At 40.4% G+C, this 27,485-nt stretch overlaps 1 protein-coding gene across 2 annotated transcripts in view; it reads left to right on the forward strand.

Annotated features, from left to right (window-relative positions):
* The window catches only part of MICAL2 (microtubule associated monooxygenase, calponin and LIM domain containing 2), a 47,652-nt gene that overhangs the window by 14,837 nt on the left and 5,330 nt on the right, over positions 1–27,485 (forward strand). The window contains exons 2-22 of one of the 2 annotated variants that reach the window (XM_009865537.1): positions 2,976–3,183; positions 3,639–3,755; positions 4,857–4,958; positions 5,797–5,952; positions 6,864–6,964; positions 8,534–8,791; positions 9,614–9,729; positions 10,931–11,057; positions 11,258–11,348; positions 11,442–11,589; positions 13,656–13,855; positions 14,373–14,485; positions 16,748–16,816; positions 17,393–17,539; positions 18,063–18,167; positions 19,704–19,922; positions 20,146–20,247; positions 20,834–20,962; positions 24,542–24,592; positions 26,052–26,159; positions 26,583–26,678. In XM_009865537.1, the coding sequence (XP_009863839.1) occupies positions 2,976–3,183; positions 3,639–3,755; positions 4,857–4,958; positions 5,797–5,952; positions 6,864–6,964; positions 8,534–8,791; positions 9,614–9,729; positions 10,931–11,057; positions 11,258–11,348; positions 11,442–11,589; positions 13,656–13,855; positions 14,373–14,485; positions 16,748–16,816; positions 17,393–17,539; positions 18,063–18,167; positions 19,704–19,922; positions 20,146–20,247; positions 20,834–20,962; positions 24,542–24,592; positions 26,052–26,159; positions 26,583–26,678 (2,763 nt within the window). The remainder of the gene's footprint in view (positions 1–2,975; positions 3,184–3,638; positions 3,756–4,856; positions 4,959–5,796; positions 5,953–6,863; positions 6,965–8,533; positions 8,792–9,613; positions 9,730–10,930; positions 11,058–11,257; positions 11,349–11,441; positions 11,590–13,655; positions 13,856–14,372; positions 14,486–16,747; positions 16,817–17,392; positions 17,540–18,062; positions 18,168–19,703; positions 19,923–20,145; positions 20,248–20,833; positions 20,963–24,541; positions 24,593–26,051; positions 26,160–26,582; positions 26,679–27,485) is intronic. The other variant, XM_009865538.1, reaches the window with a different exon arrangement.

The raw sequence follows: 27,485 nt of genomic DNA on the forward strand, positions 1-27,485 counted from the left end.
TCCTCTTCATTTATTCTGTCAGTATTTTTGCATGCTCTTGTCTTGTTGCAACATAGGTGCTGTTCTTGGGGTGTATTAAATTTACTGGAGCTTCTCACTCGACAGGAGGGGGTTACCTACATGTGCAGGCAGAAGATCAGCCCTTTTTACTGGGAGGTTTTTACTGAGAAAAATGCCTTCTCGCGGTATTGCTGTCTTGTACTAATATGGTAGGATCTCGGCAGTAAACAGGAATATAACGTTTGATGTAACACTGTTTCTTCAGGCAAGTCACAGAGGTCTAGTCATGATCCTGTTGTTGGATAAGCTGCCCTGTAATCTGTACAAGTCTTTCTCCTTTCGTTTCCAGCCTGAGCAAGAAATACGTGAAAACTCCTTGTCAGTCATCTTCAGCAACTGTTACTTCTAATAATTTACAGAAGATGCTTTGAAAAGTCAAGTTACCCTTTACCTTTTTAGGAGATGATCTGGCACTGTGAAAAGACAGTTGAGCTGCGAATGGTGGTGTGGGTGTCAAGAAAGTGCTGGCCTTTGTCCAACTCTGTTGTTAGATTTCAGGATTGATTATTCAAAACTTTGTATGGTGATGTCAGTGGTCACAACCTGTGTTAAACTGCAAGAAATTGATTTCAAAAGCAGCCCCTGATGAGCCAGGAGACTGGGGTAACAGGAGGTGAAAATGGGAAACTGTTCAGGGTTGGTTCTAGGGTGACTACGAGGAGGTTTCCCACATGACTTTGCTTGCAAGCAGAGAGCTGGGGAGAGAGGGCAGGGACAGGATAGAGGTAGGAACACGAACATGGTAGGAATTGCCTTTGCAAGGGTTTCGTGCTGGTTTTGACCCCAGAAGTTTCAAGGAAGATGACAAAGTGCCAAGAGTAAGCTCTACACCAGCAGGAAGCCTCCTTAATAAATCAAAGAACAAATAGTTCTGAAACATAGATTAATATGTTTATGGAAGGTAACCATGGATGGGAGCAAAAATACAACCATTTTTCACAGTGTCTCTAGGCAATTAGGGAGATATTTTGTCAATGGTGATAGGAAGAGGAGAGAGAGCAGAATCCTCCTTAAAATTTTAATGCACTGTGTTGCAGAATACCAGGAGGAACTAACAGTTTTCTGTGTGGTTTTTATTACTTGGCAGGATCCACTATGACTAAATCTCAAAAGCCTGTTTTTTAAAAAAGTTGCATTTATTTATATATAATACAGTTTGTTAGCCAATAAAGCAGCCCCACCTTATCGGGCCATGTATGGCCTTTATTTGTGAAATGTTTCTGCTTGCTAAACGTTACAGGAAAACTGTGTAGCTGTGAAGGCAGTCACTTACTTGTCAGAGCTCAGAGTTCCCATGTTAATCACAGCAAGCATGTGCAGGAAAGAGCTGACCTAAACTTCCAGAAGTGATCCCCTTCAGTCAGGATAACATCTGCACTCTATTTTCTTCCTTTATATAATTGCATCTGTTGTTCTCTTAACATTTAGCAGGCAATGAGGAGTGTTCTTGTGAAATTATGAATCAATACATTCTTTTAGAAGAAAGGCAGGCAAGTGGTTGATGCAACAACCTAACTTTAACTTATTTAACATCCCTAGTTAACAAAACACTCGCCTAAAGCAAAGCAAAAGCACCTCATGGGAGCTCTTCTTTCAGTGGGAATATGAACTATTTATTAAAATTTAAAAAAAAATAAGTTGTACTTTTATGATTAGGTTGGACAAAAGTCAGTGCCAAGTAATTTTTACTTAAGTTGTTAAGTTTGAAAATGAGTGAGGAACAAACCAAAATAAATAAATGACTCTGTTTTGTGAAAGTGAAATGTAATGGGAACCAGACTCCTATCCAACGGGCCTCCAGATACAGTCCATGCTTGCTTTGAAACTGTAATCACTGTCTGGCTATGTGTGCGGGATGCACAGGAGCATGTCTGCCGGGTGAGATAATGGGCTTGGATCCGTGGTGCAACTCGGCCTCGTGGCCAGAGCTCTCCCCTCCACGTCCCTCCCTGCCTGAGCTGGGGGAGCTGGTGACAGAGCTTTTGGGAAGTCTGCCTGGGGTTTGGAGGGGGTTTGGGGGCCATGTTCTGGGGGAAGGTGTGGAACAGCAGTGTTGTCCAGCTATAAGACCGTTTCTAATGAGATTTTAGTAATCAGTCAGGCAAACGTAAGCATTAGATATGTTTGGGTTTTAATTAGTTTGCTTTCCAGATATCCTTTGCTTGTTAGTCTATGAAAACTTAACGGATGTCAGCTGAAATTTGGGCAAGAATTCTTTGTAATCATTTCTGAGGATGCCCAGGCTTAGATTTAAGCTCCTAAAATGTGATTGTCCTGAAGGTGAGTGACCGCTGAGCAACGTGGAATCGGTCAGGCCGAGTTCCCTGGCTCTGGTGCAGCAGGACGGGTCTGGTGACCTCTCCTGACATGCCCTGCTTTACAGCAGAAGGTGAGCTTGGCTGCTAGACTCAGGATTTGTCCTCTTTTGAAAGAGAGAGTAACTAATACTTTAAGACTACTGGCTTATCGTAGGTTTGTCTAACAAGTCTAGTGAATGTGCATCAATTTACTTTTTCAAAAAAAACCCCAAGTCTATACCAAGACCACTTGTCTCCTCTCTCTCCCCTTTTATGTAGCTCTAATCCTGTTTACCACAAGCACTTTTGAAATACTAAATGTGAGAATTAAAAATACACAAGCAGATGCTCCAAAGTGTTTAGCTTTTTTCTTCTGTTACCTTTTTTTTTTATGGGATGCTTTTATGTCTGCATGAAGCACAGTTTATCCTCTTGTAGCAATTGACTGACCATCACGTGCGAACAAAATTTGAATGTGTACTGATTTAATAGATGGCTTGAATACATTCTCAGTAGCCTAAGTCCAGTTAAATATCAAGTCATACCAATAGAGTAAGTTAGAAACTATGTGGAAGTCAATACAAAACCCTGTGTAAGACTCTTCCTTTTCTCTGCTAGTGTTTAATTGTTGGAGGTGGCCCATGTGGCTTACGGACTGCCATAGAACTTGCCTTCCTGGGGGCCAAAGTCGTCGTCGTGGAGAAGCGAGATGCTTTTTCAAGAAACAATGTGTTGCACCTTTGGCCGTTTACAATCCAAGACCTCCGGGGACTGGGAGCAAAGAAATTTTACGGAAAATTCTGTGCAGGATCTATTGATCACATCAGTAAGTATCTGAAGGCATGGGCACTGCTCACATTAGAGGTGTACCAAGGTCAGAAGATTAATGGAGACTTTCTTGATTTGGCAGACAGCTCATCTGCCTTAAACATGAATGAGTGTGTGGGGAGCACACAGAGGGGAAAAAAGTCTCATTTAGACAAAATGGCAATTGAATAAATGAGTCTCAGGAGCAGCTTTTGTGTTAGCATGAATTAGTTAAACAATAGATTTTTGTTACTAAGCATGAAAAATATTGGTATTAGGTCTGGTATGTTGAAGGGAGACACAACCTTAATCTCATGAGAAAATACGCAAAAGAGGGATATTTTTATTCATCATAGCATGGGAAATAATAATGTTACAGGCCTGTGTTAACGATGAATGTCGGTTAGGTGGCATTCTGGTAGCAGCCGTGTTTACTTATATATTAAATACATCTTTGTTAATTGCTGTCTACAGGTATTCGACAACTTCAACTTATCCTCTTCAAAGTTGCACTGATACTAGGAGTTGAAATTCATGTGAATCTAGAATTTGTGAAAGTTCTGGAACCTCCTGAAGATCAAGAAAACCAAAGTATTGTTTATCATACTGTATTTCTATTTATAGGCATTGTGTGAAATCATTCAAGGTAGTTGAATTCTGTTTAAAAAAATGGGAGGTTTTTGCCCTTTTTATTCAGCTAGGCTTGCTATACACAGTCATACGTGTGATAAGTATCCTAGTGACAGAGTACTGGTAATTCTTAAAACAAGACCCAGTCTGAGAAGTTGAGGTTTTGCACTATGCCTCCTGGCTTGTGTTTGGGGCTTTGTAGGGAGTCTGGTGTGGCTTTTTGCTATCTTCTTGCAACAACAATTTTTGATTGATAATGTAAATATTGAGGATGGATTGAGCTCCCTGGGCCTCATTTTGCTTTTGCACTTGGTGTAACTCCCGCTGGCGCAGAGTCTTATCAGCCATCTTATGCAAGGTTTTTAAATAAAACAGAGAAAAATTTCCCATTCCTTTTTTTCCTATGTTTTAGAAAAAAATAGTATTTAGGGTGTAATAGAAGTAGAATATTTTAAAGTTTTAATTTAATTAAAATACTATTCTATCTCTCTTTAAATGGTCATATAGTGACAGTAGAATAAATATATTGTTCTAAGCAGTTAAAGCATATATAATTTTAAAATATGGAAAACACATTTTCACATAATTAGCTTTGTGGTAATGCAAAGATTAAATTTAGCTTTGTGAGTTTGCTTCTGTTTCATTTCTATTTAGAGGGCGATTAATATTATTGACAATTGTTCTTTTAAAACTCAGCCCTTCCTTGCTGTTACCACATATACGTTCTGTCTTGATAAGGTCACTGTGGGGCTATTTCTGTGAGAATTAAGTGCTTCAGCATATTCTTGTATTATGGGTCTGAGAGGAAGTTTAATGCATTGGGTGATAAATATACAGGCTTCTGTTTTTTTAATGGTCAACTTATGAGCTTGTCAAGTCGCTAAACCAGTCTGAAGGTAGCTTTGGTTGCAGCAGAACTTTGCTGCATCAAACTGAGGCAGAATTCAGCTCTGTTCAAATGAGAAATGGGCCATTGCTCTTAATGCCCTTTCTCCAGACTCTGAAAGCACTTCTCCATTGTATTGCTGAAGAATGAATAAATATTATTCTCTATGTTTTTAGAGATAGGTTGGAGGGCTGAATATCTCCCCATGGATCACCCTTTGTCAGAGTACGAGTTTGATGTTATTATTGGTGCAGATGGCCGCAGGAACACATTAGAAGGTAGGTGATTGTGTGCTTTCAGCCTTATTGATGGTCTTTTAGGGTATTTTGGAAGGCCTTAAAAGTCAGAGGAGAGCACAAAGCAGCAGGCTGACTTTCCACTGAACTCGGTGTGGAAACTTTTTTTATGTGGTATCTTCTGCTTCTCTTGTTAAGTTGTAGCTCAAAATAAATGTTTAATGCCATTACTGATTCTCAGCGCTGTGTGTCTGCATTGCCTACAAAATGCATGGTGACGCCATCGAGCTTGCTTCAAGGTTTAGTTGTTGACATTACGTTAAGGAGGCCGACAAGATACATGTCAGGTTTTTGCATGAATTTGCACTGTGTTTGAACTAACGACCGAAACATGACTGCCAGCTATTTAATGAAGGCATCAGAGGTATTGCGCTTGTGTAGAGGTGCTTTAACTTCAGCAGCAGTTACTTTGGATACCAAAAGATAATAGATAATTCTAAGGTGGTGTGGGGAGAGGGGAACGATGCTTCATGAGCTTGAGCCACTCCTGACAATTCAGACCACCTTGAGCTGTCAGTCTTAGCAAGACACTGTATAAGCTGCTTCTGTATCACATGACAAACCTGTTAATTATATGTTTCCTTTGTAGCTTTAATTATATCTGTATTAGTTTCAGTTCACTAAGTACACTATTTCCTTTTTTATTAGCCTCATAGTTTGACTACTTATTCTTATATCTGCTAACTACAATATGCTTACAGTTAATTCTCTATTAGAAATTTCCCCAACTATTGTCCTGCTGTCACCCATAAAAGACTGTTTAAAGAGTCAGTTATCAGCAAACTGAAATTATTGTTACCACAACTGTTTTGCTTACCAGGTTTCAGGAGGAAAGAGTTTCGTGGAAAGCTGGCTATAGCTATCACTGCCAATTTTATAAACAGAAATACAACTGCAGAAGCCAAGGTAGAAGAAATTAGTGGTGTTGCTTTCATCTTCAATCAGAAGTTCTTCCAGGACCTTAAAGAGGATACAGGTGGGTGCATCATTTTTTCTACAACCAAATACAAGAGGCAGTAGAGGAACTCTTTATCTACCACACCACCTGCCTTTTGACAAAATGCTGTTGATGTCAGAATCTTGCAGATGAAAGTGTCCATTTATGGTACGGTGGCATTTTTTATATTTTTTTTTAGCTTGGACGTTGCCATATCATAGCTTTTTTTAATGTTTAAATTTTTCTCAACTGTAAAATGTCTACTGTGTTGAACAAATTTAGAAGAGCATTTTCAGGGCCCGGAGATTTCCCTTAAGACATGGTTTGTTTTGTTTGTATCTGTTCACATACTGAATAGCTTACACCCTGTGAAAAAGGCTCTGCCCTTCTGGGAGGAGTTTACTCTTTCTTTCTGATGTGTAGAACTGATAAACTGAAAAGAACTACACAGGGATGTGCCATAAATGTCTAAAATATGAACTGTAGGATAGATCTGTGTGAATAGGGTTTTCAGAATAGTTGCATCCTGTGTCAATACAAGCAATTCCATTTTTGATTTACAGACTAATTTATTTTTTTAAAATTATTATTATTATTATACTAGAAGCCAGAACTCCTGGTTAGACCAAATGCCAGAGCCCTAGCAACCTGAAAACCGCTTTGTTCCCTTGGCTCCCCTTTTCTACCTCCAAAGATTAGGGCTGTAGTTAAGTGGCTATTCCTTTAAAGGATGCTAAATAAGTTTAAATTATGCTGAGACAAACTCTTGTGGGGTCAGGCTGATCTCCTCTCTCATTTTGTTTTTAGAGCATCTTGTCAACTAATGCTTTATCCCAGTTGGGAAAGTGAGCGTATTGGAGGAAGGAAACACACCAGTGGGAATCAGTCACCTTGTTAGCAAATGACATAGACAGTGCACTGTGCTTCATAACAAATGTATTTCTTTTCAGGAATTGACCTGGAGAATATTGTTTACTACAAAGATAACACTCATTATTTTGTGATGACAGCAAAAAAACAGAGTCTTCTGGACAAAGGAGTGATTATTAATGTATGTAAAAATGCTGGCTGAACCCCTATTTTATTTACTTGGCAAAGAATAAGTGTTAACATCTGCATAGATGTTGTTGTATGTTATAGAGAGTGTTTATAGACTTAGTAGATTACTTCATTAAAGCTCAGATCACTTAGATCTTACTCTTGTTTGTTTGTTCATTTGTTTTTCCCGCCAGTCAGCACAAAGTTTTTGTAGAGAACTGAAAACGATACTTCCTAAATTGGTCCAGTCTGAAACTGCCTGAAATGGGATCTTGACTCACCTTGGAAATACATTGTGTAGTCATCACACCGTGAAATAAAAAACTCATTTATTTAAAGGAGAACTTAGTCCAGTTTTATCAGGCAAATAAGGAAGTGTTAAAACCTGTCCCAGGCTAAATGCTAAATTGCAAATTCTTTAAAGTGGGTGAAACATGATAAAAGGAGGCTATAAACACAATAGCTTGAACTTGCAAAGATAATTGGGGCTTTGAGGCCTTTTCTCCCCCCCTCCTTCTTCTGTAAGATGTAAGGGTTTGTTTTCTTTCATTTCTCGAAAGTGTTTTGGCACCATTTAAATTTCTTTTCCTGGAAACCCAAGAGAGGTCAGTTTTTCTTGCAGAGTAAGACAGTGCCAAAACAGCCAAGTATAATTTCCTGAAGGAAGTACTTGTGGGGAACTATCAGAAGGCTTCTTGGCTTTCTGATGGCACCACTAACTCAGTGCCATGATTTCCAGCCTTCAAGGATGGGGGTCTCCCAGGGCAGCAGCCCCCAGCAGTGATGGGGGAGAGAGAGGTGGCCCAAGGACAGGGGGGACTGGTGTTTGTAGGTGGGTGCAGTGCCAGGAGACCTGTGGGCAGCTTGGAGAAGAGGAGCAGGAGCTGTGGCCCATCAGAGCTGTTTTCCTGACCTGCTCAGGTCTGAATGGAAGAAAAACCCACAAACCAGTCTGTCTCAGACAACTGGGCTAATAGGAGCTCTTTGGTGTCATCTCTGCGATTAGGGGTCTCATCCATGATTAAGCTGTAAATAGAAACTGCTGTATTAACAATCACTGGCTTTAAGTAGGTTTACTTGTAAAGGCAGAGTCCTTTACCAAAAGGGCAAAAAAACCCCCAGCCCAGTGCAGAACGACAGAAAAGCTTCTGTGATCCAAGTTTGAATGTGTTCCTACCGAGATGCTAAAGCAAATATTCAGGCTGGCACCTGCATGTTATGCCATTGGTATTTCTGCTGTCGTGTGGTTTCAGATGTGGGGTGCGCACATGCAGAAGAGCATTGCAGTGACGGTGATAACATCTTCTGATGCGAGTGAAGTAATGTTATAAAAATAGCACAGAACTGAGGAACTGGGAGGCACTGTAATGTATCGCGAGTAAAGCTGCTTATCTGGGGTTGGCACAGAGGGTTCCTGTTCAGAGCAGTGCGTGTACCTGTGTTTGCGTATTAACTTTTTGGAGGAGATGACAAATCTCACTTGATTGTTTGCTGTGAGGTGTGTAGTTGCTACAAGACTGCAACATTCTGACCCAGAGAGGATAGCTGGAGTGTCTAATAGGGCATGCTTCTCTCCTTGCAGGACTATATTGATACTGAGTTGCTCCTCTGTGGAGAAAATGTGAACCAGAGCAATTTGCTGTCCTACGCCAGAGAAGCTGCTGACTTTGCAACCAATTACCAGCTGCCTTCCTTGGATTTTGCTATTAATCACTATGGGCAATCAGATGTAGCAATGTTTGATTTTACTTCCATGTATGCATCCGAAAATGCTGCGCTAGTGAGAGAGAGGCACCGACATCGGCTGCTGGTGGCACTTGTTGGAGATAGTTTGCTTGAGGTATATCTTGGAATGTCTTCCAAATTTTCGGGGTTTTGTTTGGTTTGGGTGTTTTGTTCGGTTAGGGTTTTTTTTGTTTGTTTCCCGCCCTTCCAGTAATCCCATCATTCAATCTACCCTTGCACACAAAATGTCTTCTCTTAGAAGTCCTGAAACAATGGTACCTTCTTTGGAATAGACTTTTTTTCCCTTTTTTCTTTTCTTTTTTTTTTTTTAATGCCATAGTTTGTCATAACTAAGGCTTGACTGGCAGTCTCTGGCTGCAATTCTGTTTTACTTTATGCAAGACATATTCCTGTCTGAAAACTGTGAGCTATGTGTCCTCAGCTTGGGTGCGTGGTAAAATTTTCCTGACTTCCATTACAGAGAAAAGCTTGAACCAAATTTTTATTGCAATCTCTTTGTCTTAATATGTTCTCTTTTTCGCTTTCTGAAGTGTAAAGTGTATGTTACAACTATTTTTTTATTTTATTTTTTTAACTCATGCTGAGAGCCTAAATTGTTTCAGTCAAAAGAAAAATTAGAAGGCATCTCTTTTTCGCTTTTTTTCCTTGACTAGTTCTTGAATATTGAGTCATCTTTTTTTCTTTTTTTCTCAGCCTTTACCTTTTGAGGTTGAGAAATTTTTTTAATATAGAAGTTAGAAAAAAGGAAAACAGTCTTTTTTCATTACCTAAGAGTTGACTATGTTGCATTTTAATTCTTACTGGACTACTTTTCTGAGACGTTTTGAAATCCTAGACTCCAAATTCACATTGCAAGTTACTTTTGTAATAAGATCTTAAGAAATACAATGGATTAAAATGTAAATGCTTCTTACAGCCCTTCTGGCCAATGGGTACTGGCTGTGCAAGAGGCTTCTTAGCTGCTTTCGATACTGCATGGATGGTGCGGAGCTGGGCTCAAGGAAAACCCCCGTTAGAAATCCTTGCTGAACGGTGAGTGCTGCTTTTGTCTTCTCCACTGTTTCCAGTTAAAGAGTTGCAGTATCGGTAGAAGGCAGTGGAATTCAGAAGTGCCAACAGGAGAAATAATTTTTCTTCACTGCAATGACATCAGGTTGAAATTATACGTTTGTTCAGGTTTAAATAGCAGTTTTCAATAGCAAGTGCCTTGCTCTGTAAGCTTCTGCACACTAATACAGAGATCCAACAATGTACGACATGGGCTTGAATCACTGATTTAAGTCACTAGTGACTTAATTGTGATCCTTAAGGATATAAGCCAAAGACATCTTGTGTCCTCTAACCATCCTGGCACCTGTTTTTTTAATTAAAAAAAAAATCTTCCTGAAACAAGTCTAAATAAATACTTTATCACCAACAGCTTTCATAGCTGGTATCTGTAATTTTAACCCTGCATTTTAGCTTAGTAGCCCTGATGTCCTCTTTATTTAGACTGATAAATGTGTGGCAAAGGAGAATTGCTATAAAGCTGCATCATAGGCTTCTCTGTGTAATGTCTTTTTGACCACAGCAAAAAAAAAATCTGTTAAGTACACCAGCAGTCCTGGTGTCACTGCGGTCTGGTGGTTGAAGCTGCTGACTCTAGTTCTGATGGCAACTGCAGCTGCCCAGGCTGTTTCGGGGCAGATACACAATAGATATCGTCATCGTTGTGGTAATGCAAGTAAAAGCGGTACTAAGTACAGTGCTTTGAGAAGTTCCGAGGCAGAAGCCTGTGGGATGACTCAAACACAGCATAGTCCCAAATGGAAAATTGAACAGCATAATAAAAAAGCTGTGGTGGTTATAGGAATTGCAGGATGATGGGATTTAGTGCTGTAATGTGGTAGAGAGGTTACTCCTTGGGTGGAGGTTAAAGCAAAACCAGATGATTGAATGATGTAACTTTTTTTATTATTATTTTTTCTTTTCTTTCTTGCTTGCTTCCTGCCTCAGGAAAACATGGGCAGAAGTTCTAAGAATCTGTCTTTTTGTCTTCTTTTTGTACTTTTCCGGTCTGGCATCATTCTCCTGCTGAGTGGAGATAAGGAATGGGGTAGATGCGTTATGCATTCAATGCATAACACTTGTTCTGGCAGAATCAAAATAAGGTGCAGGTAGCTTCAAAGAATAAAGTATTATTTGTATAGTAGATATTTATTTTAATATCTCTTGCATCTTTTTTCTCTGTAAGAGAGAGCATTTATCGACTTTTACCTCAGACTACCCCTGAAAATATTAACAAGAACTTTGACCAGTATACCATTGACCCAGGAACAAGATACCCAAACTTGAACTCAAGCTGTGTTCGACCTCACCAGGTCAGTACTTAAAAAGCTTGCTTGTGAAATTGCAGTTCTTTTTTTATCTGGGAGAAATAGGTCCAGAAGTAGTGCATAAACAAAAAATATTCAGGATACCCCTTATTTTAGATCCAGTTGTTGATAAGTTGACACAGAAAACTCTTTTGTTTCTCTCCAAGCAATTCTAACATTATGTTGTTAATCACTTTTACTTCTAGGTGAGACATTTATATGTTACTAATGAGTTACAACAGTGTCCTCTTGAAAGAGTAAGCTCCATTAGAAGATCAGTGAATCTCTCAAGACAAGGTATGTGACATCACATAGTCGTCTGGCTTAATGTTTGGAACCTTTTGAGCAACAAAAACTGATCAGAACGTTTGGTCTCCACTATAACTGCAGAGTCTGATATTCGACCTAACAAGCTTTTGACCTGGTGTCAGAAACAGACAGAAGGGTATCGTAATGTTAACATCACAGACCTGACTACCTCCTGGAAAAGTGGCCTTGCGTTGTGTGCAATTATCCATCACTTCAGACCCGACCTCATGTAAGTGTCATCTGTAGATCTTGTGTAGGATATAATAAGCATTTACCAATGTTTAGTGTCGGACTAGCCAAAAGAATGGTATTCTACAGGTCCCTTGTATTGCTGATTTTTGCAAGGAGGTGCACACCATGGCCACGTTTGGGGGATGACGAGGGTGGGGTTGGTTTTGCTTTGTTTTTTTCTGTATGTCATAGCATGCCATTTAAAATTTAATATATATGTTTTCAAAGAGCTAGGGCTTTGAATCTTATGACTTATGATCGCATTTGCGGGAATCACATAGCTATTTAAAACAAAAATTACAGTGCTTGGTGAGTTGTGCTCCTAGGAGACAGGTTTTTAGTGTATGTTTAAAACCACAGCCATAATAGTGCTGTCCTAAGTAACAGAAATGCCTGGATGAGCTTTCAACAAGCCATTCCCAGGGTGTTGTAGTGGTTGCTGTGACAGTCATGCGGGGAAGCATTGGGCCGTGGAGGTGGACAGGAGATGGTGGTTTTGCACAGCTCTTTGCTGGGAGAACCCACGTGGGCGCTGCAGCATGGGCTGGCCCCTGGAAGTTAACTTCTTGCATGCAAGCCAGCAGTCCTCTTTTGACAGTGCTGCTGGGCTCCTGACCCTACAAGACTTCTTCTGTATGAATATTTCATTAAGTTCCGTGGTCAGACACCAGCGAGTCAGCGTGCAGCAGATGTCGGGAGATGGCAGTTGCTGGCACCAGGTTACTGGGCCTGCTTGATGCAATCTGTGGTGGCGTGACTCTTCTATCCTCTCACCAGTCTCAAAAATGCAGTGGATGCATTCGCTTGCCTTCCTACACAGAATTAAGAATCGTGATTTAATTATTGTCAGCCTTCCTTTATTGTGGATAAATGAAAGAAATGATCAAGCCCTTTTATGAGGTGTGATAAGCTGGAAGGAAAAGGAGTATTACCCAGGGTGCTTGTTTGTACAGCTTTGCCAGAGAAAGAGCTAACGTTGTAAGATTTTTTTTTTCCTTTAGTTTAAAAAACAAAAAGGGGGGGAGATTTGTGGATGGTTTCGTGGATATAAGCAAGAGAGAGAAAGAGAGAGTAGAAAGCAAAGCAATCTTTGCTGTTTGTGGAAACCGTGTCACTTAAGCACTGCTCTCTACAGAGCTGATAGATTTATGTTCCTGAGCTAACAGACCTCCTGCTGTGTAATTAACATTGTGTTCAGATCTTGTTGGCTGTTTTTCTGTATGAAATGGGACTGCTGAAGGACTTGGCCAGAGGAAAGCCAGGCAGGCAAGAGAGGCAGCTGCAGGCAGGGCTGGGGCGGCAGCCCCTGGCCCTGGAGATAGCCTGGGAGAGAAATTCCGTGGGGGTTCAAAAATCTCACGTTCCTTATGAGGAGAGAGAAACTAGCCTGCCTGGAGCTTTGTAATTTATTCACACGTTTATTTTAATAATGAATTTTGGATGCTCTTCAAGGGATCAGAGTCTTAGAAAAGGCCCCATAGAAAATGGAGTAGAGAATGGTTAATGCAGCTCCAGATGTGGGATGTACTGTAGTGCACTGCTAAGTCCAGTTGTGACGTGGACATTAGGAAACTCTATGTGTAACGCCTTAAATGTCATGCCTGTGCATGTGTGCACACACATGTGACATGGTTGTTTCATAAAATGATAGCCTAAATTTACTCCTCCTGGCTTTGATGATTTATAGAACTATTTGAAACTAAAAAGTCGATTGCTAGCAGATGAAATCTGTAGTTTCACAGCCATATTTGAAAAGAAAAAAGGTTTCTTGGCACTTCAGAGGAGGAAATACATTTCTTCATAAATAAGGAAATCCTTTTTCATGGGACTACATCAAAATCCAGTTCAATGAAATAGTTTTTAAATGACATTTCTGGCAAAGCCAGGATTTGTAATAATGGCATCTGTATGAGACTCTTACCTTTGCCGTTGTGTAGACTCTGTAGCTTTGACCTGGTGAAATGCCTGAGCACCTCTCCAACAGACAGGGGAGCAGTGGGTGTGTCTTTTGGGAGAGAGGCAGAAGGCAAAAATGCTGCTGATGCCAGTGTGTTGTCCCCACAGTGACTTTGATGCTCTGAATGAAGAGGACGTTGTCAAGAACAACCAGCTGGCATTCGATGTTGCTGAGCAGGAGTTTGGGATTCCCCCTGTGACCACGGGGAAGGAGGTGGGGTCGGCTGGGGAGCCTGACAAGCTCAGCATGGTCATGTACCTCTCCAAGTTTTACGAACTGTTCAGGGGCACACCTCTGCGGGCAGTAGGTAAGCTGAACCCAAATTGCTCCTAATCCTTCTAAGTTTGCGAGCAGAAGCACTTTGTCCAGGCTGCTTGTGAGCACTGCTGGCGAGCCAAGAGCCCTTTCCCAGCTGAGCCGTTCTGGCATGCGAGCATGCCTGCTTCTGTCTGCAATAGTTACCTTGTGCTTAAAAAAAGGAAAGAGGGAAAAACTTGATTGAAGATCAGGGATTTGTGGTTCCTTGGTGGTTTCAGAGAGCAGCTGGATAACTGGTGGTTTCAGGAGCAGCTGGATAACTGCTGCCTGACATCATGAGGTTCATGTGTCAGGTCGTTAGAGGGGTTCTCCAGTAAGGATGACTACATACAGCATGTCCATTCCAGGGTCTTTCTCTTCCTTTTTAAAAAGTCACTCAGCTATTTATTTACCTGAGTTTCTTATATGTAATTGCTTCCTGCACTTGACTGGGAAGTTCTGGCTTAGCCAAAGTATTTAAAAAAGAAATCTGAATAAGTATCCTTAACAGTTGTTTTTTTGAGCAGATGCTGGTGACAAGCAAAATGGAGAAAATAATGATCTTTGTTCAGCAAAATCATCAAACTTCATCTTTAATAATTATATGAATTTAACTTTACCAAGAAAGCGAGTACCAAAGGTAAGTTGTGAAGGAAGGCTTGCCCTATAAATCTTTATCTTTTAAAAAGATGAAAATAAACTGTCGGGCTCAGAAGTAAGGGGGTTTTATATATACCCCTGTTAGGAAATAATTTTCCCTGCCACCCACATATACACAAAACCAAGTGACATATTTCCCAGCTAACCAAGCAGTGAGAAATAAAACAGGCAAAATAAACATTGTTTTTTCTTGTGGGTGACTTCTTTAGAGGAAAAACCTTTTTCATAACCACAATGTTGTTGTTCTCCCATGAGTTATTTGCAGAAGTAAATAGACTTTTAGTAGCGGGGAGAGCTTTCCATTACTGAGCTGTACAGCCCTCTGACTAACCTCCTGCCGTGAAATAAGCCTTCTGTCATAACAGCAGGTATAGTTCTTGGCACTGCATGAAAGCACGAGGTGATTTGCTTGACGAGCCCCTTTGGTTTCACACTACAGGGGCTCGTTTGAAGAGAAGTGGAGTGATATTTTCCAAGTCAGCTTGGGGAGCAGGACTGTCAAGACTTTATTTTGTATGAGGCATTGCAGCCCTGTCATCGATGGGGTGTGAAACTAAGCGAGAAACTCTGTTCTCAGGGTAGGAGAGAGACTTGTGAGTGCTGAAACCAGCGGGAAATGAAGCTGCTTGGAAAGTGACTGCTTGAGTTGAGAGTTTGGCTGTAGCTTCAGTTTTGTGTTTTATTCCCTGCAAAAAGAGGTGCTGAGTGTTACCCAGCTGTGAGTGCAGGAGAGCACTCACACGTCTTGGAGTCAAGACCCAGGCGAGGGGTAACAGGGTGTCACTTACTAAACTTTCCATACCATCTTGTTTTTTCCTTTTATTTGACTGGAAGAGGGATCCTTATCTGGGCACAGGTTGTGAGAGACCAGGCATCAGGGTCTGGAGCTGGTCTTGCGGTGGCTGCTCTGGCAGCATGGGCTGGGTCACGTTTTCCATTCTCCTACCAGTGTCAGCCTGACTGGAGATGAACTGAGGTTTCCTGTGCTCCAGACTAATAAGTGAATGGAGGTGTTTACACAAGAAAGGACACAGTCGTTCTTCTGAGAGTTTTGCTAGGCAATTAAATTGCTTTGTCTTTTCGTTTCTTTGTAAATATGTTAATGAAAGTCCTTTATGTAAGATTTTTGAAAGGCAGCATCTTGCTTGCTCCATTCACTTAGACAAACTCTGCTTTTATGTTTTACAGATTATTATGCAGAATACATTGTGCTGTTAATGTTGTTCACTCTTCCTTTGTAGACTAATGACTATGGGCAGTGTAAAGCTAGGTTACTGAGAGTTGCCTGAAAGACAATGTACCGAAGCATACAAAGTAATCAAAATATTGTCATCTGATTCTTTTGGTGTTTGCCCAGAAGTTGTTTGGCATTACTTGTATTCACTGCATAATGATTTATTACAAACAGTGTATGTGTAAAAAGGAAGCCTGTATACTTTGATCTTTCTCTCTTTAAAACAAACAAACAAACAAAAAACCTAATAAAGTTGGCTGAGCAATCACTAACCTACAACATGGGCGAATGCAAATTAGTAATGTAGTTTATTGTTCATGAACTATAACCTAAACTTTTCATTAAGTATAACCTGACTTTTTTTTCCCCCAGACAAAATCTCTCCACTTTACTAAGTCTTCAGGACTGAATTTAATGTGAACTGATACAAATTTCTAAGCACTGACTATTTTGCAAGTTTGTGTGGATTGAATATGAAGCATAACTTATTTTTTGTGTAATCTCTAGTTCAGTAAAATAATAAAAGGCGTGCATAGCTTGAGCACAAGAAAGGCAGTTTTGTTGCTTCAGTACTGTCATGTAAGGTCATACAGTCATGGAGACGAGCCTTACAAGGGAGACAAACCTTTAAGGCAGACAATTGCTCCAAGAAAGATGTCTAGATTAGAAGAGATATGGAGGCTCTAATAGTGGAAGAGTGAGGGTTTCTGGATTTTGTTACTTACCTGGAAGCCAATGTAGCCTAGGGCAGCTTTTACAACTGTGGTAACTGCCAGGAGGGCATGAGGCTCCTCGGGCGAGGCGTGGTCCTGCTGAGCTGCGGGGGCTCACATGCCATGCGGTGAGGCCCCCCCACGTGAGCACAGCAAACCTCTGGTCACCTCGTTTAATGTGGGCCAGGCCACACGGGCCTGCCTGTGACGGTTAATATCCCGTGAGGAACTGCTTGGGTAAATCTGGTAATGGCTGCAGTAATCCATAGAACTTGTTTGGGCTTTACTGTTTCAGGTCGAAGGGAAGGCAGAAGAAAATGAGAACAAAAGGCGTCGAAAAGGTGTTTTTGGTGTCTTCGAGGAGGTTGGTGTTCAGTGGTGTCCACACATACCCAGCTCCTTGAGGAGCACCAGAGCTGAGGAAGCAGCAGGAGTTGGGGGCCAGGGCTTGGCCTCTTGGGCTTGTCGGTAACAAAAAGGCTCTTCTCTGAGAACCTTGAATTTACTGTAATGTGCACTAAAGAGGAGGTAAATTTATTTAGATCATTTGGTAGAGAGGAGAGCATTACCTAAATTGCACTATTTTTGTTTCTGACCCAAGAGCATTTAAGATATTGAGTTGGGGTTTTTTTGGGTTTTGCCAACTCAGTTATTCAAACAAATTTTTGTTTGAAGAGTTTCCATTGCAGCCTAATTCCTAGCCCCTCTCTGATTAGTTACCTTTGTAACTCTGCTTTATCGTCACCTACACTGATTAATGTTCCATTTTTACTGTACTGTGGGACCAAAGAAAATATTTTTCAGTGCCTTTTGCATGCTAAATGGTGTAATTTTTTGATACACTGTATTTCCTTTCACCCTTTGCTGAAAAGGATATTATCTTTGTCTTCTTGAGTATCGTAGGTAAACTTGAGAAAAACAGTTTGTTGTTTCCTTGCAGGCTTCAGGCTTTTCAAGCCAAGGTACAAATGGGAAAGAACAGAGTAATGGCAGAGAAGGAATGAACCAGAATAAAGTTAAATCAATGGCAACTCAGCTGTTGGCAAAATTTGAAGAGAATGCTCCAAATACAATTTTCCGGAGGCAGGTAGGTCTTAGATGAACAGAAAAGCAACCTCTGAAATCCCTTCCTTGCAGATTTTCAAGGGATCTGTTACATGTTTGAAGTGGGTTGTCTTTTTTTTTTCAGTACTTGATGAAAATTAAAGGTATTCCTCTTGATACTTAGAGAACAAATAAGACTAGTACAGATGGACTAATGCATATTAATGTAAAGTTGATATTTATACAGTGTAGTGGAATTGCATACATGTGCAGAGCTGAACTTGGTCACATTGAAGAAGTTTTACCTTTGGATCATAACCTCTCAAAGAACCTGGATGTGCTGAATTTTGAGTATGTTTAGGGGTTAGTAAAAGATTAGTAGTCGGGGTTAATGAAATGGGTAGGTTACAAAAATGAAGCCTAACATGTTATTAAGCTTCATACTAACATATCTTTAAAAGCAGCTTTTATTTCTTTGTGCCGTGAAAGATCTTTGAATCCTATTTACCGTCTTTTGTGTTTTTTCTCTCTATTCTATCCTTATAATTTTAAAAATGCTTTACAAGGATCTAATAGATAGACCCGCCCTGCTCTCTTCTGACCCTCCCGTTAATCCTCGCTTTGCTAAGCCTAAGGATCCAACTCTTCTTCCACCTCAGCCAAAAAGGCAGGTAGGAACTCATATGGGCAACACCTGACAAGCACACCACTTCTGGGAACTCGGTGTTACTGTGTAGCTACAGAGTATAGAAAACAATATTTGGATGTAGTCTTCAGAATTAACAGATACATTTAGCTGAGAATTGTGGAAGCCACATTAAAATTTAAGATTATTTTACACTTCCTTTATCAGGTGAGAAATCAATTTGAAAGAATTAGTAACTGCATGGGGGAAAAAAAAACCACTTAAAACCATGGATGTTCATTTCTGTATGGTTACATCTAGACTCCACGTTGTATTAAGGGAATTACATAGCTACGTTTAACATGTGAGAAAACTATAGTAGTATTTGAAAAGTTTTGCATGTACTTGATGCACGGTAATGATAAAGCAGCTTCCACACTGAGCAACCTGTTAAAAAATATCTAAGATAACTTGAGCACTGAAAAGCTAATACTGATGCTTTTAATGTATTTATTTTTAAATTTCTCTAAGCAGAGCTTGTGATACGAATTTCTGCTGAAAACTCTTTTGCAACATCATATTCATGGGGCAAAATTTTTGAATACATTGTCTAAATATTTCTCTTAGTACTTCCCGTGAAAACAATCCTATATCAAATAGGATTGACATTGACTTTACATTGAGTTTTAAATGGAACTAAATATCCTGTAGTGGTGTTTCAACAGTAGTCTGCAGTGAAATGATATCTGCATTGCATATGGAAATCTGCTCATCAGCTTGATGAAAAAGTGGATTCCTAAAGCAGTTGAGAATTGTTGTTTTAAAGGCAGATGTGCTATCCTGTAACATCAGGAGAACACTTCAAGTTGATTTGAATTAGTTTTATTTTTTAATTGTGGGAAATTCTGAAAGCTTGTGTATTTATTTGAACTGAACAGATAGGATGAAGTAGAAAACTATAATGAAAGGACCAACTGGAAGGTCATTTTTAAGACTGAATTTGTTAAAGCTTAAGTGGTTCAAATATTTCATCTACTTTAAAAGCTATTTTATATGAAGGCTAAAATTTGGAGACCTATTCTGAACTCCTTAGAAAATGCTTTAAATATGAAGTGCGTTATAGCTTAGGTCAGACCACGTCTAGAATTATTCCAAGAACTACTGTTGATATTCTTACAATTTAATTGTAAGTTTAGGTTCAGGCAGATGTGATGCTAAAAAATACTTCAAGACTTTTGCTAAAAACCCTAGAAGGAGATGTAGTGTCACGTTCTTTGGCACTAGTGCTATCTGGGGTTACTCATAAAAACTAACACAAACCTAGGGAAGGACGTCAAGACCTGCATAAATTACGTAGGACTGTATAAGTTATGCATAAGCTGTTACAGACCTGTATAAGTTATTTCAGTGCATGAACACAGTCGTCAGAGATGCAATAGATAGTGTGCAAAGAATGATGTGAGAAAATTTTATTTCTGGTTACGTGCCTGACTCTGCCGTGCTTTCAGAAGCATCCTTAAAAGCTGCATATACTGCAAGGTCGTGCAGGAAGCAGTTTTTTTTCACTTCAAGTGTTTCCCAGTTTCAGGTGGTAGCTAGGAGTGAACACAAGGTCAGGGAACCCAAACAGTCTTTAAGTGGTTCTGATCATATGGCCAGGAGGGCAAAGGCTGTACAAAAATCAGATTCCCAGCCCAGTCTGTCAGAAACCTCTGAAAGTCTCGCATCTGCCTGTTCTGCTGCATTTGTGCTTTCTGGAGTGCTTGAGCGTCTTCAGCACCTGGAGGAAAAAATGAAACAGGTGACAAGCAATTTCTTTTCCTTTCTGTCCCTTACCTGCATGTGTTAATCTGCATACTGTATTTTCCCTGGGTATGCTGTCTTTTTCTCTGTTAACTTTAGGTTATACTAAGACAATATAAAGTCTTTCTGCAAACTTGCTGTATTCTGATAATGTATGTGACATCAACTGAAATCTCTCTCTCTTTCTTTTCCTGACTTTCCTTCCCTGACTCTTACTTCAGAAAAGAGCTCAGACAATAGCAAATAGGGAATTCCATAAAAAGAATATAAAAGAGAAAGCAGCGCATCTTGCCTCAATGTTTGGATACATGGAGTTTCCAAAGGTGAATATTGCGGTTTGCACCTGAAGAAGTGCTGAGTTAAAAGAGGTTTAAGAATTTGTGGGGGAAACAGTTGCAACGGTTTTCTTTTTAAATTTCCTTTCATTCTGGGTGGATCTGAAGGGTAACATGGATTCCACTGAAACTGGTAAAAAGCTTTGTTTAAATATTATTGCATAATATGATTAAGGTAAAACACAATAGTAAAGCTAGTCAGAGTGCTTTAGCACAAGAGAAATTCTTGTGGTTAAGTATACACTGGTAGCTCACAGTTTCTGATGTACTGGTGAGCAGTAGCTCTTAACCATTGCAGTCTGGAATTTCTTATGTTTAATTTTGCCTGCTCCCAGCACTATCTTACCTTACTGCTCACTGCTTGTATTGTAAGAAAACTGAGTACAATAGTATCATTTGCTGTGAGGGTTTTGCTGTGATTATGTCTATGACTACTCATTGTGCAGAAATAGAAAGATGGTAACTACAATTCTGCTCTTTTATCAATTTTTTTGATGCATGACTGGAATTATTCTCTTAACCTGTGCTAATATCACTGTCTCTTGGATAACTCTCCTGTTTCTGCTTTACACAGAATAAGCTACCCACTAAAGGCTTGTCCCATCCTCAGCCCCCAGCTCCCTCTTGCCCTCCACCTCATGATTCATCTGCTGCCTCTTCATCATCTGTCGGTTCAGCTTCCCTTGCTGTTCCTTCTAGACAGGTACTCTATTAACAGATTTTTCCTGTAAAATCTAACTTGTGCTAAAGCTGCTTTACTTTTTTCACTGTTACTAATTCTGCATGTTTGTATGAGGAAAGTCATCATAAAAAAAATTTGGGTATAAAACTGAAGTACAAAGCAAATAGTTAACAAAATTTTCATTTCAATTCTGAAAATTTTGTTTTGCTGCTTATTGGATAGAACCACAGAACAGAACTTCTGTTATTGGATAGAACCACAGATATGCCTAGTAGAGAAATAGCTTCACACTGTACAGCTAACTGGGTGTTATGAGATCGGCTGATTGTTCTTGAGTGTCTTTTGTATTTCTTTTCATAAAAATAAGTTGTCTGGACTGGACAGAATAACCTATGCAGTAATGGTTATTTTGACTCGAGGACATGCCTTAGAATTCTATGAGCATGTGTTGATACATGTAGATTTTATTGTTGTTTTCTCTGTTTACTTATTTGTACTTTAAACTTGCTTCTGCATATTAATTGCTAGAATGCAGTTCTTTGTAACAGCAAACATTACAGAGAAGAAACATGCATACTCTGGATGAATCGGAGATACTCAGCTCATACTATTTAGGCTGATGTTACAATGGGCTGTGCTTTTATCTGTGGAAGATAAGATCATGTTGGCTTCTAACTCCTCTTGCTTTAAAAGGATTTTAACTGAGAGAAGTTTGATATTTTTCAGTGCAAGTAAAGGCTTGAGTTCCCTTTCCTTCACCCACACATTCTATAGCAGCAATCTAGAAACATGGCACTATTGAACAGCGTTGATGTGGAAATAAAAGTGGGAACGTCAAGTTTCTACAAGTATTGAAGGCTGTGATTCAGTGCAGGTGCTGCTGGAGCCAGCAGCTCTGCTGCCTGGCACGTCCAAGAAGTGCAATTCAGCAAAAGTGGGCACTGGCTCCATTTAGTGGGAGGAGGAGCAAAGCATTCTGCCTGCTTCTGTTGCATTTAACTCACAGCAGTTTTGCGAAACGCTCGTGAGTATTGCCTGACTTCGGCCGAGCCGTGGCTGAAGGTAATAGCCCATCTGGTGGGCATTCAGCAGAGAAGTTGGTCTGGTTCTTTTTAGGTTATTTTGCACGACATTGTTAATGCTGGTTAGAAATCAGGCTCACAGCCTTGGCAGTAACTGAGGAGGTAGATCCTGATCTGACTTGCAGTTTGTGAAGGCACATTCCTCTGCTGAGATAGGTCTGTGTTGAAAAAACTCCCTTTCTCTCACTCCTGAGGAAAAGAGAAGCCACACAGCCCTTCAAGAACACTGCAAACCTTACTGCAGTAATCTCCTAATTCCCTTCAGCTTCAAATTAATTCCTTTGCCTGGCTTTACCTCTTACTTTTTATGACCTAGGAGGCTTCAGGATTGGTAAGCCAACAGAAGGAGCTTCCTCGTGTCGCTCTCAGTGTTTCTGCTTTTTCCCAGCAGAAGAATAGAAAATAATAGAAGTATTTTGGGTTTTATAAGACTTCATGAGATATAACCTATAAATTCCAGCACCCTCCCATCCTTTAAATGGTTAGTACTGTCATTTTACTTTCAAGTGAACACTGAGATTGTTAGCAGACATAATGATCCTTTACACCTCTTGAATTTTCATTGGAACAGTATTAGTTGTGGTGGCATATTTATTGAAAATGGTGGCTAAGAAATCATACTGTCTTTATTATTACAGAAACCTGCTACTGAGCTTCAGTCCTGAAAGGAGAACTCGTTTCTTTTAAAGACATACAGTCATTGCAACTTATTAAGAGTTAACTTCTGTATGACACTATATGCAAGTTGCCAGTAATAAACCTACCTTGTAGCTTTAATCAGCTGTCAAAATTCACATAGGTAGAATTATGAATTAGCATATATTATATTACCGGCTGGACTTTGATTATTCCAGTTTTCTGTTTAATGTTGGATTGACCTTCAGAAAACTGTGCGCATATGAGCATTGTGTGACTAAATCCATACAGTATGTCCTAACAGCTACGGAGATGTTGCAGTCAATAGGCTTTGCTGCTTGCAGAGTTTGAACCAACTACTTCCCTACAGTGACGTGACTCTAATTACCAGCAGTAAGCAGAGTTTGGGTGTTTCCTACGCACAGTAACTTATTACTCAAATGTTGTTTATCTCAGAAGTAAAACATATGTAGCAAGTGGTACCAGAATTAAATAAGTCGCCCTTAAAGCAAAGTAAGACTAGGAAAATCATTAAGGATATGAAACAACAAAGGGGAAGCATTGTAAGCTTTTGGAGGCAGAGAGCATGTTTCCTTTGTTTCATGAAAGTACGGCTGAGGCTTACTTGTTGGTTGGCTCTGGTGTTACACATAATAGCATGGGGAAATACAGAAGGGAGCTTTCTCTTCCCACATTAATAACCACCCTGATCAACCTGCTGAAAAACTTAGGCAACAGTCACAGGCAGGTCAATAATCTTAGTAAATCTCAAACACTTGGGGAATTCTTAAGTGTTTTCTTGGTTGTTTCCTGAAATTCACCATGTGCAGTAACTCTTCCAACAAAGGCTTTAAAGCTACTGGTACAAACCTGCCTGAGTTGTAAGCAGTAGCCTGTTATGAATTCATAGTGGCTCCTGTACTGTAAAGAAATGCTTCCTAATGTCTAGTCTGAAGTTCCCCTGATGCCACTTTGAACTATTCCCATGTGTCCTATTGCTGGATACCAGGGAGAAGAGCTCAGCACCTCCTTCTCCATGTCCCCTCCTCAGGAAGCTGCAGAGAGCCACAAGGTCGCTCCTCAGCCTCCCCTTCTCCAAACTAAACAGACCCGAAGTCCTCACAGGACATGCCTTCCCAGCCCCGTCACCAGCTTTGTTGCCCTCCTCTGGATGCGTTCAAGGACCTTCACGTCCTTTCTAAATGATGAGACCCAGAACTGCACGTGGTGCTCCAGGTGAGGCTGCGCCAGTGCTGAACATGGCAGGACAGTCCTCTCTTGATGGGCTGGTCTTGCTGTGTTTGGTGCATCCTGGGGTGGAGTTTGCCCTCTGCCAGGACACGGCGGGCTCGTACAGAGCTGCTGCCGACCAGGTCCTTTCTGCAGGGCTGCTCTCTGGCCACTCCTCTCCCCATTTGCACTTGTGCCCGGTGTTAACTCCCTTCTAGGCGTAGGATCTGGCGTTTGGACTTGTTAACTATCATCCCTTTGATCATAGCCCAGTGCTTCAATCTGTCTGGTGCCTCTGCCAGGCATCTGAAAGGTGCGGTACCAAGGCAAGTTGATCCCTTGACTACTCACTGCCAATACAGTAAGGAGTATGTTCTTAGTAAAGTTTCTCTACAATGAGATTTAATCAGCCTGCAAGTCCACTTGCTTCCTGCCCTCCTGCTGGTGTGTGGCAACAATGTTTGTTTTGGGGCTTGATGAGATGAGAGCCGTGGGCAATTTTTTAGTCACTAGATTAAATTGAAATCCCATTTGCTTTTATATGGACTGTGCATTCACATTTGTTACAAGAATATTTCCTTTTAATACAATTTTTTAAAAGTCTGTGTAAACATGCAGTTTTCTTGTTTTGACTGCTTTCATGTGAACACAGATTGCTCCAGTGGGTGGAGAACAGAAATCAACCAGCCTCATAAATTGCCAGGTGTAGTTCAGGCTCAGAAATACTTTTCCTGAAATTCAACTACCTGCATTTTAGGCATAGCCTTATCGCTTAACTGATTTCTTCAGCATTTAACTAGTTCAAGGTAAACTTTCCACTTCAACTAAGATCCCATGAGTAATAAATTGCATATGGCCTAGGAGTTGATCCCCATGTTTGGAGGTGCAGAATTTGGGGGAGGAAAATTTTGGTTTCTGTGATCTTAAACAATAGAAAGGAGCATAGTTTTCCTGTAGTGGCAAGTAGTTTCACTTCTAGTATTGGTTTATAATTTAATGTACCACTTAGGACAGTGCTGTGGTATGTAATTAACAGTTTACTTTACTGTTGTTACCCCACAAGTTGTGGAGGTATTTAGTGATGCTTAAAATTAAGTCTTTTTGTATTAAACAAAAAGAAGCAAAACAGAAATTTGTCCTTTGAATGGCCTTTGTCATCTTATCGTGCTTATTCTATATCTGCCTGGATATTAAGTTAATTGTGGGATAACTCTCAAAAGATAAGAGGAGCTGTAAGGGGCTGGACATGGTCCCAAGTTTCTGAACTTGAATTTTTAATTAGCAAGAATATTTTTATCCATCATAGTTTTTGAAAACATAATAGAAAATGCCTTTAAATTATTTTAATGTGTCAGGAATACTTTTTTATTTTATTTCCCCCTTTCTTCATGGTAACTTTCTGACACTTTAAAGTCTTTCTATTAGTGAGACTTGATGTAGTGGCAGTTTGAAGCTGGTCTAATTCTTGCAAGCCTGTCTGCTGAATTTGCTTAAAGACAGCGTAATATTCATGGCTGTAATAGTACGATGATGACAGATTAAAGGAAAGGTCTTCCTTTCATGAGGTAGTTTCTCCAGTTTTCCCTGGCATTGTGATAAGTCACTGGGAAGAGGGAGAACAGCTGCTCAGTCAGCATCAACAAAACCTTTCTGTCTGGCAACTCTAGTACATTTTCATAGAAAGTTTCCTGAAATGCCAGTTTGTGGTCGATTAATGTTAAGTTTAGTCCCCACCTCCTGTTCTGAAATATAACAACAAAGTCCTAAGAAGTCAAAACAACAGAGTTGTGGGGTTTTTGTCTGTCAGAGTGGTCCAACCCTGATAGCCAGGCAGTAGCTCCCAGCTCAGCCCCTTCATGGACACGGCAGGAGCCCTTGTGCTGTGGGAGCAGCGTTTCCTCCCAGTGACTCTTTGAGCATCCTCTGCAGGGAGAAGTGTGTGGGCTGCATGGAAGCCTTCTGTGGCCACCAGCTGGACCATGCTGATCACGCATGAACATGCTCGTGCTCTGCTAGACCTTGCCCCTGCTCTTTCTCCCAGCCTCTCTTTATTGTTGTGTTTGCATGTTTTCAAATAATTCTTGTCTTTTTCTCATTATTCTTTCTCAAGAATAACTAAAGCTCTTGCTTCTATTCCTCATCTTCTCTCCTTTTCTGGTTAGATGACTGTAGGGAAGGTGTCACGTGCAATTGGAGCTGTGGCTGAAGTTCTTGTCAATTTGTATGTGAATGATCATAGACCCAAGCCACAGCTTCCTCCCCTTGAACTGGTAAGACTAAACCCCCGAAGAAACAGTAACTTGAGTGATGTTTTCAGAATGCCATCCTGACTTAAGACCATATTTTTGGAACATTGGGCGCATTACGAAAGGTCTTAGTCTAACATTTATTAAGGAACCAAGTGCATATTGGCAAAATATGCTGATGTATGCATGTGCTGGAAGTGTTGCTCACTGTGTATTTATATTTCTATTACTTGTCTGTATGAATTAATACTTCAGGAGACTTTTATTAGATGTAATTACTGGTGCAAGTAGTAACAGAAGACAACTACTAATCAGGGTGGCTTCTAAAGAAAGTTTTGTACAGTGCATGTTTGTGCAGTTATTTTTAACACATAAATGCCAAATCACTGTACCTCATTTTGCAGAGAGCTGGTTTTAAATTCTGACATTGTTCTATGTTGAATTCAGAAGCGGTCTCTGGACAGAGGTGCAGGTTCTTGCCCTATTCCTCATTCTCCATCTCCTGCCTCCACTGCTCAGAGCTGTCGGGTATTGGGAAGCAAAGTAAGGTGGTGTGTTGTGGTGATGACACTTACTTATTAGCCAGCACTAAACTCAATTTCTTCCACTTCATTATAATTATTAACATCGTATTTTTAAAAATGCATTTGTCTATTTGCATGGTGATTTGTTAGGAAAGTTTCATGCTTCAGAATGATCCGTTGCATCAAAATGGGTTACTAATAGCAGATTTAGAATAGGATTCTCAACTTTTAAGCACAAGACAATGTGACAGTAACAACTGTGACTTACACTTAACGCTAAAAAATTGAGTTGTGTGGACTGTGTGCTGTGAACGTGCCTGGACTCTGCCAAGCCTCTGCCACCCCCTGCTCCATGCGTGGCACCTCTCCAGTGGCAGTGGGGATGGTAGAAGGGCGGGGGGATGATGATGGCTGTGGTAGAGACAAAATGCTCCGCTGTACCAACCTATAACTAAGCATAATACAATAATGCAAAGTAACATCCTCATACCTGCCTCTAATAACAAAAAGGAAGCCCAGTGTCATCTAATCTATTTATAATTTGTTTTTCTGTACCCTTTGCATGTATATCCAAAGAGAATGAGATCTGTGGCAAGTAAAGAATGTTAATTACGGCCTAAATGCAATACAAATTTTCGAAATAGTCTCAAGTTGTTAATAGGGATCGTATTTTGAAATCCAATGAGGTCAAAATATTCTGAATGTCGGTGGGGGGAGTTAATTTTTAGAACAAACCCAGCCCCAGCTTCGGCTGTGGTCTCAGGAGGAACCGCAGCCACTCAGGAGTGGCTGGCGGGCCGTTGGAGGGGAAAACATCAACCAAGAC

This window comes from Apaloderma vittatum, unplaced genomic scaffold (assembly GCF_000703405.1).
Source record: "Apaloderma vittatum isolate BGI_N311 unplaced genomic scaffold, ASM70340v1 scaffold27282, whole genome shotgun sequence".
Classification (NCBI taxonomy): domain Eukaryota; kingdom Metazoa; phylum Chordata; class Aves; order Trogoniformes; family Trogonidae; genus Apaloderma; species Apaloderma vittatum.